The sequence below is a fragment of the Lolium rigidum genome, chromosome 2, assembly GCF_022539505.1.
Source record: "Lolium rigidum isolate FL_2022 chromosome 2, APGP_CSIRO_Lrig_0.1, whole genome shotgun sequence".
In the NCBI taxonomy this organism is placed as follows: Eukaryota; Viridiplantae; Streptophyta; class Magnoliopsida; order Poales; family Poaceae; genus Lolium; species Lolium rigidum.
The window spans coordinates 263,321,161-263,331,430 of NC_061509.1; the positions used below are offsets into that span (position 1 = coordinate 263,321,161).

The window sequence follows — 10,270 nt, forward strand, 5'->3', positions numbered from 1 at the left end:
GCCGTCGAGCTCTCCCTCCAAGCGGCGCAACAGGGGAGGGCGGAGGAAGACGCGCAGCTGGAGCGGCGGCGTCTGGCCACCGTCCAACGCAACGAGAGGAGGCGCGCGCAGGAGGAGCTGCGGCGTAGGGGAGGCGACGACGGGGCGGGGCCGTCGAACGCACCACCGGGCGGTCAGTAGTATAGGTTTAGATGAAATCTATCCGTTTTCATTCAAACTTTGTAATATATAATCAAATCTGAATGAAAACCTTTATTTTCGTGCACCAATATTAATTTGGGGCGGCGTTTAGAGGACGCGGCTGGGGAGTGACGTCCCCCAAACGCGGCACCAACGAAACATGTCCCCCAAACGCTCAATCCAGCGCGGTTTGAGGACGCTTTGGGGGACGCGGCGGCTGGAGATGCTCTGTTTAGCTTGGACATCGTACTTGGGTAGGCGTCAATTATTTTCTACTTTACCGAGCACGAGTCCCTTCTCCTTCTCTGATAAAAAAAAAACTCAATCGCCTTCCTCTGCTTCCCCCACGGAAATCAACTAAAGAGAATGGAACGCGACCCGACGCTGGCGGCGACGGCGGCCGGGGCGGTGGCGGCGGACGCCGTATCCAAGGTGCTCGGCGACGATCTCCTCGTCGAGATCCTCCTCCGCGTTGGCTTCCCCACTACCCTCGTCCGCGCCGCCGCCGTCTGCAAGCGCTGGCTCCACCACGCCTCCGACAAGGCCTTCCTCCGCCGTTTCCGTAAGCTCAACCCGCCTCGCCTCCTCGGTTTCTACATCGAAGGATTTCAAGGGTCTCCCCGCTTCGTACCTATGCTTCCTCAGCCCCCAGAGCTGGCCGGCGCCGTCCGCATCGTCGAGGGCTACGGCCTCTGCGCCGACAAGGAGAGAGTAGTGATTCGGGACTGCCGGAACGGCAGCATCTTCAACGTATTGTGCAGCAGCAGGCGCGGATACGGACCCAGCCTTGCGGTGCACAGCCCACTCTGCCCTGAGAGAGCCATGGCCATCGACCCACCACTCTCAACCCCCCAGCAGCAGCAGTACTACAATCCCCTCAGGCCACCAACACCGAGATCCTTTCACATCCTCTCCAGAGAAGAAAAAGGCGGCGGCTTGTCCTACTTTTATGTGTTGATGGAGTTTGCCGCAAAGGAGGGGGCAACAGATTTGACGACAAATTTCACCGCCCGTGTGTCTATGCTGCAAGATGGAGTCTGGTGTATGCATGCCTCAGCCACCACGCAGATCCCTCACTGGCGGGCAGGACACGGAGCTGTGATGGTTGACAACAAAATCTACATGACAGTCACCTTGATAGGCATCACCGTCTTGGATTTAACAACCTCAAGTTTTTCCACAATTCAGCTTCCAGAAGGAGTGCAGTATTACTCTTCAGACTTCATGTTATCACAGGCCGATGATGCATCCAGTGTGTATCTCATTGAGCTGAAGGAGTTTCAGTTTCGCATCTGGCTCCACAAGGGGGGCAGCTGGTCGATTGTGGATACCATTTGTCTGCATGAGATGTGTGCAAATCTGATGATGTCAGATTGCACGGTCAAGGACGCGCATACTTCTCATCTTCGGATAAACCATGTGGGGGACAACGCTGAGTTTGCGCTCTTGCAAATGGGTCGATTCGTGCGCTATCTGGACATGAAGTGCAGGACACTGCGTACAATCTATGAGATGTCAGAAGATGAGAAACATAGGGGCAGCATTAGCATCCATCCTTTTATGATGATCTGGCCTCCCACATTCCCTTCCCTGAAGTGTGATCCTACCAGGTTTGCCTTTTGTCCTTTAGGTAATCTGTGTAGTGCTCTTGTTGAGCTTTGCAATGTCCCTTTTCCATCGCACTGTTTGGTATAGCTGTGGAATTGTGTTAGGTGTATTATTGAACTTATGCCACTTTGACATGCAACTAACTTCCAACTGACATTTTTAGAATGCTTGTGTTAAGATATTTAATAGACTTCGGTGATGTGGTCACAATGTATGGTTTTAAGAGGTGACACACTTCCGTGACACGCGCGTGGCACGGAAGGATGTGGGTGTCTTACAACAGTATGGACTCCATACTTGTTAGAAGTTGCATATCATAATGTAGCTTGTTGTTCTTTGCTAGACCTATATACTGAATTGTCAAGTTATGTCATATTACTCCATGTAATGGTAAAATTAGATGTGTCACGAAAGAATGAGGGTGTTCCTTGTATTCCAATTATGGACTCCATACTTGCTAGAAAATTGTATTTCATAGTGTAGATGGTTGGTGTTGTAGTGTGCTACACATATAGTGGAACTTGAAATTATGGCATATTACTCCATGGAATGGTAACTTTTGTTAAAGCTTGTAGTGATACCAGACATCATGCTTTTCTGAACTTGTTCTTACCCATATGTTGTCTAATAATAGTGGCATTTTATAGTGGTACTAAAAATGACTTGTTTAGTGTTTTTGGATGGACAGTTCATTCTGCTTTATCACAGTTTTTATAAAATTTCCAGGCATTCTTAAGTATAAACATGGTTGTTTCAGAATGTTGATGTACTAGGATATACATCCCATATCTGAATGTTGAAGCATGATACTAAAATAGTATGTTCGAACTTCAAAAGTATAAACATGGTTGTTTTAGAAGGTTGATGTATAATAGGATAAACATTCCATATCTGTATGTTGAAGCATGATGTTGCACAGTGGATCATGTATCTCTTATGCATGATTCCTGATTCAGATATACCATAGCGCAAGTTTTTGTTGATATGACCAGAAGATATACAAGTTAACAATGGGTAATTTGTCCATCTGTGATCAGAATCATGAAAATATGCATTTCTAGGATATGATGGATTTCAAAAACCTTGTAGGAATGCATTGTTTTTTACTTTGGAGCGCACATAAATGTTTGGCAATCATTTTACTAGCCACTTGTCTTAATTATTCATTTGAAAGACCAAATTTTGTATCTTCCTATACACTGTTATCCTTAATACCAGCTTGTCATTGGTTTTAGCAGCTACTTGAATGACTCCTGACTTGTTACAAAATTACATTTCATTGAGTCGATGTTGTCGATTTCGTTTAGTAGACATACGCTGACGTGTCAGATTACTTCATGTTACTCCATGTGATGGTAACTTGCGCCATTTTAATATGCTTGTTAACCGTCATTTTAGAATGCTCGTGTTAGGATTTTAAAAACCATTCGATGCTGCAGTCACAATGTATGGTTTTAGGAGGGGACACACTTCCGTGACATGTGCCAGGATGAGGGTGTCCTGTAAAGTTTAATTTCACAACAGTATGGACTGCATACTTGTTAGAAACTGCATTTCATCTTGTAGCTTGTTGTTTGCTAGACCTATACTGAATTGTCAAGTTATGGCATATTACTCCATGGAATGATAAAATTGGATGTGTCACGGGATGAGGGTGTCCCTTGTATGATAATTATGGACTCCATACTTGTTAGAAATTGCAATTCATTGTGTAGATGGTTGTCATTGTAGTTTGCTAGCATATACTGAAACTTGAAATTATGGCATATTACTCTATGGGATGATAACTTTTCTTAAAGCTTGTATTGATTCCAAACATCATGTTTTTCTGAACTTGTTCTTACCCATATACAGGCTAATAATAGTTGCATTTTATACTGGTACTAAATAATGACCTGTTTGGTGCTTTAGGACGCACAATTCATTCTGATTTATCAGTGTTTTCTGAATTTCCAGGCATTCTTAAGTAAAACCTAAAATAGGGGATGTCCAAAAGTATAAACATAGGTTTTCCAGAACATTGATGTATAATGGGATTAACATTCCGTATCTGTATGTTTAAGCATGATGTTGCCTAGGGGATCATATATCCCTTATAGTCTTATGTGTGATTCATGATTCAGATATATCATAACATAAGTTTTTGTTGATATGACCAGTAGATATACAAGTTAACAATGGGTTGTCCTATGATCAGATATTTGTTTTACTGGATTGTATCATGAAAATATGCATGTCTAGGATATGAAGGATTTCAAGAACTTTGTAGGAAAAATGCATTAGTTTTACTTTCAAGCACACATAATGTTTGGCTATCATTTTACTAGCCACTTGTCTTAATTATTCATTTGAAATTCCAATTGTTTTTATCTCACAACACACTCTTATCCTTAATACCACATTGTCATTGGTTTTAGCATGCTACTTGAATGACTCCAGACTTGTTACAAAATTACATTTGATAGTGTCAATTTTTTTTCGTAAGCATAGGCTGGCGTGTCAGATCATGTCATATTACTCCATGAGATTGTTACTTTTGTTAAAACTCATTCATGCTTACTGAACTTTGTCTTCCCAGTATAACAATCTATTGTGTTGCTGAAGATGACTGATGTGCTTGTTTTAGCATGGGCATTTCATTCTGCCTTTATCACTTTTATTCTGATTTTATCACTTGTCTCTGAATTATCAGCTGTCCTTAACTGCGAAACTAAAATTGGATGTTCAAAAGTATGAGTTTTGTTTTAATTCAGGAAGTTGATGTATAATACAATTATGTTCTGCATGTTAAGCAATTTGTTGCTTAGTCGATTGTGTATCTCTTATGCACGGTTTCTGATGCAGATATACCATAGAATATTTTTCTTTTCATATGACCGGTGATAATGTAAATTCTCTTATCAATAGTTAATTTGTGCTTGCATGGAACCTGTCCTTCTATGATCAAGACTTGTTTTACTGGACTGCAAACTGTATACTGGAAACATGCCTCAGTAGGATATGTATCCTGTAGGAACAAATGCATCACTTTGAGCACATATAATATTTAACTATCTTTGTACTAGCCAGTTGTGTTCATCATTCATTTTAAATCCTGGCAATTCTCCCATCCTGATGTGTTATGTTGTCCTTGATACAGAAATTGCCATGTGAGGAAGGAAGATATCAGGAAGCTCTTTGATGGTATGTACGTCGGTGACGAGGGTGGCATCGTGTAAGAGCATTAGTGAGCTGCATTCTCCCAAGTATCTGTTGGAGGTTTAACTTGTAATGGATTTAATAGGAATTAGGAGTCGACATAACTGTAGCAGGTACTCCTAATATCCCCTTTGGCGTGATGACTGTCCGTGACTGAATCTTCATTCCATGTGGTTGAGAAGAGATGTATGTTCAGTAGCCAACTCTACTTGTTTCAGTCTTATGGTTCAACCGCTGGCCTACTTGTTACTTGTGCCTTATGAAGTATGTTCTTGTTCACCATTGCAAAATCTGTTTTAGTTGGCCAGTGTAGTTCTTATTTTAACAGTAATAAAACCTTTTATCAAGATCACAGCCTATTACCATACATGGGAGGCTATGGTACATATACCAGAATGTACCAGTGCTGGTCCTGGGCTCCTGGCACAGTCTGTATGTTGATCAGAAGTAAGAAGTTGATACCAGCCTTTTGCAGGCGTTTTAAATGTATGAACTAGCAGCACCGAGTGCACCACATAGTGGAACCGATTTTACAGAAGAGAGCTGCAATGTTTATAACCCACTCAAGAAATAATCATAACTTTATGAGTTTTTCTACACCTAACTAAAACTTGTTGTAATATGCTAAAAATATCTCTGGCTGATGCTTCCAGAGTATCCGAGGAAGAAAACTTGGCTCATTTGTTTTCCTTTCTTCCCCAGGAGCTGGATTAGGTGCTCAAATAAACTAAGGTAATTTTTTATAAAAAAACTAAGACAGGCAGGACCAAATGGGCTCCCGATTGCCTTCTTTAAAAAATAATGGCCTTTGCTCAGGAAGATAATTCGTCAGATTCTTAATGGTTTACCGTTGGGCACTTTGGATGTGTCCAGGCTTAATATTTGACATTCTATCTGCCATCCTCAACATTGCTGGCCTGAGGCCGAGTCAAGTATTTTAAATCTAGTGCGCTAATCAACGTATAGATGAATGCAGCTGTTTTTTTAGAGCAACAATGCAGCTGGTTTTAGGTGGTCTGAAGGCAATCGTTATCAATAGCGAGGATAGTTCTTTCTTTTTTTTTGAGATTAGGATAGTTCTTTCTTTATAAACAAGATGATAGTGCAACAAGGGGACCCATCCCGCCTTCGTATGTTCGACTTCATTGTTTATGACCTTGCGGCCATGCTAGATAAGGCTAAAAGCGCAGGACACATTCACAGAGTAGTCCCCATTTGATCACAGGTGGGGGTCTCTCACCTGCAATATTGCAATAAGCCGATGACACGATTACCCCGATACTCTTCAGTAGAGATCTAGACATCACCTGCCTCAAATTTCCGTCCTTCTGTTTTGAGCTGATCTTCGACCTCAAGATCAACTTCCTCCAGCTTGAGGTTATAGTCATGGAACTATGGAGTGTCCGGGTTGAAGGAGGCTAGAGTGGCCAATCTTATTAATTGCCAAGTTGGCAACTTTTGTCACCTACTTGGGCTTCTTGGTCAAAATCTTACTTGGGAAGGTTTGGTAATTGGTTGGCAAGGTGAGCCACGAAGTGATGACACTCACAAACTCTTGGCTCTCTAGTCTCCATATCTTTTTCATGTACCTGTTCCGTTCCTTCTTGCCGATGGGACTCATGCTAAGCATCACGCTAGGTTTTTTTGGAAGGCATATGCGACAAAGGTGAATACCATATAGTGAGTCGGAGGTGTGCCTCCCAAATGATCAGTGTACTCTAGGCGATACCAACTCGAAGATCCTCAATATATCCCTCAAGATTAAATGTATTTGGCATTTGATCTCATAGGAGCACAAGCAACCCTCGTGGTCTCGTATTCTTTGGCAAAATATCGCGGTACGGTGAATATTTTTTCCAACTCGGCTCAAGGAGGTTCCCAGCACCGGTGGTCCGGTGATGCCCCCCTCTAGGACAGATACTCACTTATTTTGGAGATCCGCTCTAATCCACATATCACGGTTGCCAAAAATCACAAAGGTGATTTGTTGCTCCCTAGTTCCCTTTGTTCATATGGTGAGTATGAGAACAACTAGTAGTGTCTACTTTGGGAGGAGATCGATGCCCTCAGCCCTAGTAAGGACCTCGATGGCGTCTTGTGGGCTCTTTTGAACCCTTGGGATCTTTATTGGTTCGTTTCTTTATCACAAAATTTGTCAAGGTGACAATGTTCTCTATTATCAGGACATGTGGGCTTTGAAGATTCTACATAAGATCAGGATCTTTACCTGGTAGTTAGCTAGAGGTATTTACCATCTATTGACCAAATTCACAGAAGACGTGGACACTCAGATGGCTCCCGCTCTTTGTGTCTATGTGGACAACCCCAAGACCAACCACATTTTGTTTTCTTGCTCAGTTCATGTGCAGTGTTGTTCCGGTGTTTAGTGGAACCCAACTTTTCTTTCCCTCGGTTCTTCTTACTAATTCAAAGTTTCTCCGTAAAAGCTAGGAAATTTAGCGGAATATTGACAATAAATTACCACTGAAGCTAAATTCTCGTGTCAACCTGCTCATTGTGTCCTTAAAACTATGTTTCCTATGCAGCAGTGGACGTGGTGATGGCTATACTTTGAAAGTTTTTCCTCTACACTTACTCATTATTGAAAATCCGGGCATGTTGAGAAACGGTCACAACTCACATGTGTGCAGGCCACCGGACGACGCGCTGATAATATGAGCACGTTTGGTTACATCGAATCGTGGCTCACTGGCGCAGTGGTGCGAGGGCACCTGCCCGTTCGGGACGAGCCACGTGCCGGAATTGGCCTGTTGTTTGGTAGGTCGGACTGTATGGTTTGGGCCAAAAAGATCTTTTTGTTTGTTTGGCTGCAGCCAACACCAAATCTCGATGGAGATGAGATTAGGCCTGTTTGGTACCATGAACGGATCGTTAGCGAACAAGAGGGGGGGGGGGGTGAATGGTCGATAAACAAGTTGTATAGCTTTTTTCAATTTTAAGCGCGATGCACAAGTAAAGGTGGTGACTTTGATGATAGGGGTGTTCCTAGTATGATCCTAGCGATGCAACGAGTAAAGGAACCGAACAAGATAGTAAAGAGAGGGAACGAAACGACCGGGGTAGTGGAGACGAGGCGAGGTTTGTTTCCCGCAGTTCCTCCCACAAAAGGGAGTACGTCTGCGTTAAGGAGGTGCTAACCACGAAGGCTAGGCGGCCACAAAGGCCTCACCCTGTTCCTCGAGAAAGCCCCACGAAGGAGTTTCCCCTTCTCAACTAAGTAGCCGGTCGAGGCGGCAGTTCCTTCACAAGGTTGGGGCGAGCTCCATAAACACCGGAGGCTCCCAACACCCTATGGGGCTAGCACAACTCCAAGTTAGCCTCCATAGGAGCACTTCCTCCAAGATCCCACCATAGGAACCCTAACTCCAAGATCCACTAAGTACTAGCTGATATTGGTGAAATCTCTCTTGGTAGAACTATAGATCGGGTTCTCCTCCACCACTCCTCAAAGTTTGGGCAAGATTGGTTGGGTAGGTAGGGAGATCCTCAAGGTTTGAGCTCAGCAACAATGGAGGAGAGAGAGGGAGAAGATATAAATCGAGCTCGGGAGGAAGGGGCCCTTTTATAGGTCCCTTCCAAATCCAACCGTTAATTGCTGATCCCGCACGAGCGATACAACCGCTTGGGGAAGCGGTAGTACCGCTCTGGATTCAAAATCTGCCCACAGACTTGCCACGTGGGCTCGAAGCGGTAGTACCACTGCCGGTACCTCAGCGGTACCGCTGAGGTACCGGCAGGGCCTCTGCGATCCCTGGACTCCCACCCAGTACCAGAGTGGTACCAGGGCGGTAGTTCCGTCATATTTACGATACCAAAGCGGTACCTTGACGGAACTACCGCTCGAGAGCGGTACTTCCGGTCGAGGTACCGTCGAGGTACCGTAACATGTACTGTGGGCGTTTCTCAGTGCAAACTCCAGAGCGGTACCACTGACCGGTACCAATAGGTAGCGGTACTACCATTGTTGGTGCCGGTAGTACTGGTCGAGCAGATTCAATATTTTCCTCTTTCCCTCTCCAACCACGTCACCTCGCGACACACACACAAAACCAGAAATCCTATAAGCTACGCTTGAGTCTTCCGATCCTGATGCGTTCAGCGAGGGCACCGTGCACCTGGAAATCTATCAAAAACAAACTATGCACATGGTGAAATTCATTCAAGTGTTGTTATCAAACACACAAAACACGAGGTATATATTTTTCTCTTTCAATCTCTCCCTTTTTGGTGTTTGATGACAATACAAGAATTTGCAATATAGCATAAGATATTATGATAAGATTCTAGATTTGCAAAAGCTAGACGGAACTCCCCCTGGATGTGTGCATAGTTAGAATATGCATTTGAATACAAATACACACATCCTAGAGACATAACTCCCCCTAGATTCTACAAATCAAGCACATATGTGCTGAGCGCGGAGTTGATGAAGGAGAATTTAAGCGCAACATTGGTGGAACCCCAAGAGGAAGGTATGATGAGCACAACAGGAAGTTTTCCCTCAATGAGAAACCAAGGTTTATCGACCAGTAGGAGAAAAAAGTTCTCTCCCGTGGTGTTGCGAACCAACTCGTGGCAGAGCGCACTGCCGGCGTCAGCAGCAACGTGGAGACCTGCAGACAAACAACCAAGTACTTTGTCCCCAACTTTCAGCGAGGTTGTCAAGCTCACTGGTTTTGCTGAAAACAAACGTTAAACGAACCGTGTGGAAGAAGAATTGTTTGCAGAGAACAGAACAGAAAAATGCTGTAGAAGATTGCAATTAAAAGAAGAAGGACCGGGGTCCACAGTTCACTAGAGGCGCCTCCCCAATAAAATAAATATGCTCGGTAAACAAATTACAGATGGGCAATTGACAAACAAAGATTCTACGCTAATGGTTGGTGCATAATACATGCTATGAAAGTATGCGGGCATTACAACAATATACATAGACCGTAATCCAACTGCATCTATGACTAATAATCCACCTTCAGGATTGCATCCGCGACACCCTCCAGTATTAAGTTGCAAGCAACGGACTATCGCTTTATGCAATGTGTGTAAAGTAAACAATGAAACTACCCTTGAATAGAACATCGCTGTTTTCTCCCTAGTAGCAACATCACATCTACAACCGTAGAGAACAAGGTCACTTCCCATGGTTAAATAGAGGCATGAACCCACTATCGAGCATAAATACTCCTTCTTGGAGTCGCTAGCATCTACTTGGCCAGAGCATCTACTAGAAACGGAGAGCATGCAAGATCATAATAACATAATA

The 10,270-nt window shown here is 43.8% G+C and overlaps 1 protein-coding gene across 1 annotated transcript; it reads left to right on the forward strand.

Moving 5' to 3' along the window:
• Nucleotides 1-546: 546 nt before the first annotated feature.
• On the forward strand, nucleotides 547-5,024 carry LOC124690859. The gene is made up of 2 exons (XM_047224187.1): nucleotides 547-1,790; nucleotides 4,928-5,024. The coding sequence occupies exons 1-2, from the start codon at nucleotides 547-549 to the stop codon at nucleotides 5,004-5,006; spliced, it is 1,323 nt and encodes a 440-aa protein (XP_047080143.1). The 3' UTR covers nucleotides 5,007-5,024.
• Nucleotides 5,025-10,270: the final 5,246 nt, after the last annotated feature.

Excerpts from the sequence above, each read along its gene's own strand:
- LOC124690859 (XM_047224187.1), top strand. The coding sequence starts at position 547 with ATGGAACGCGACCCGACGCTGGCGGCGACGGCGGCCGGGGCGGTGGCG. Across the intron at positions 1,791-4,927 it reads CTGAAGTGTGATCCTACCAG|AAATTGCCATGTGAGGAAGG; the intron begins GTTTGCCTTTTG and ends TCCTTGATACAG.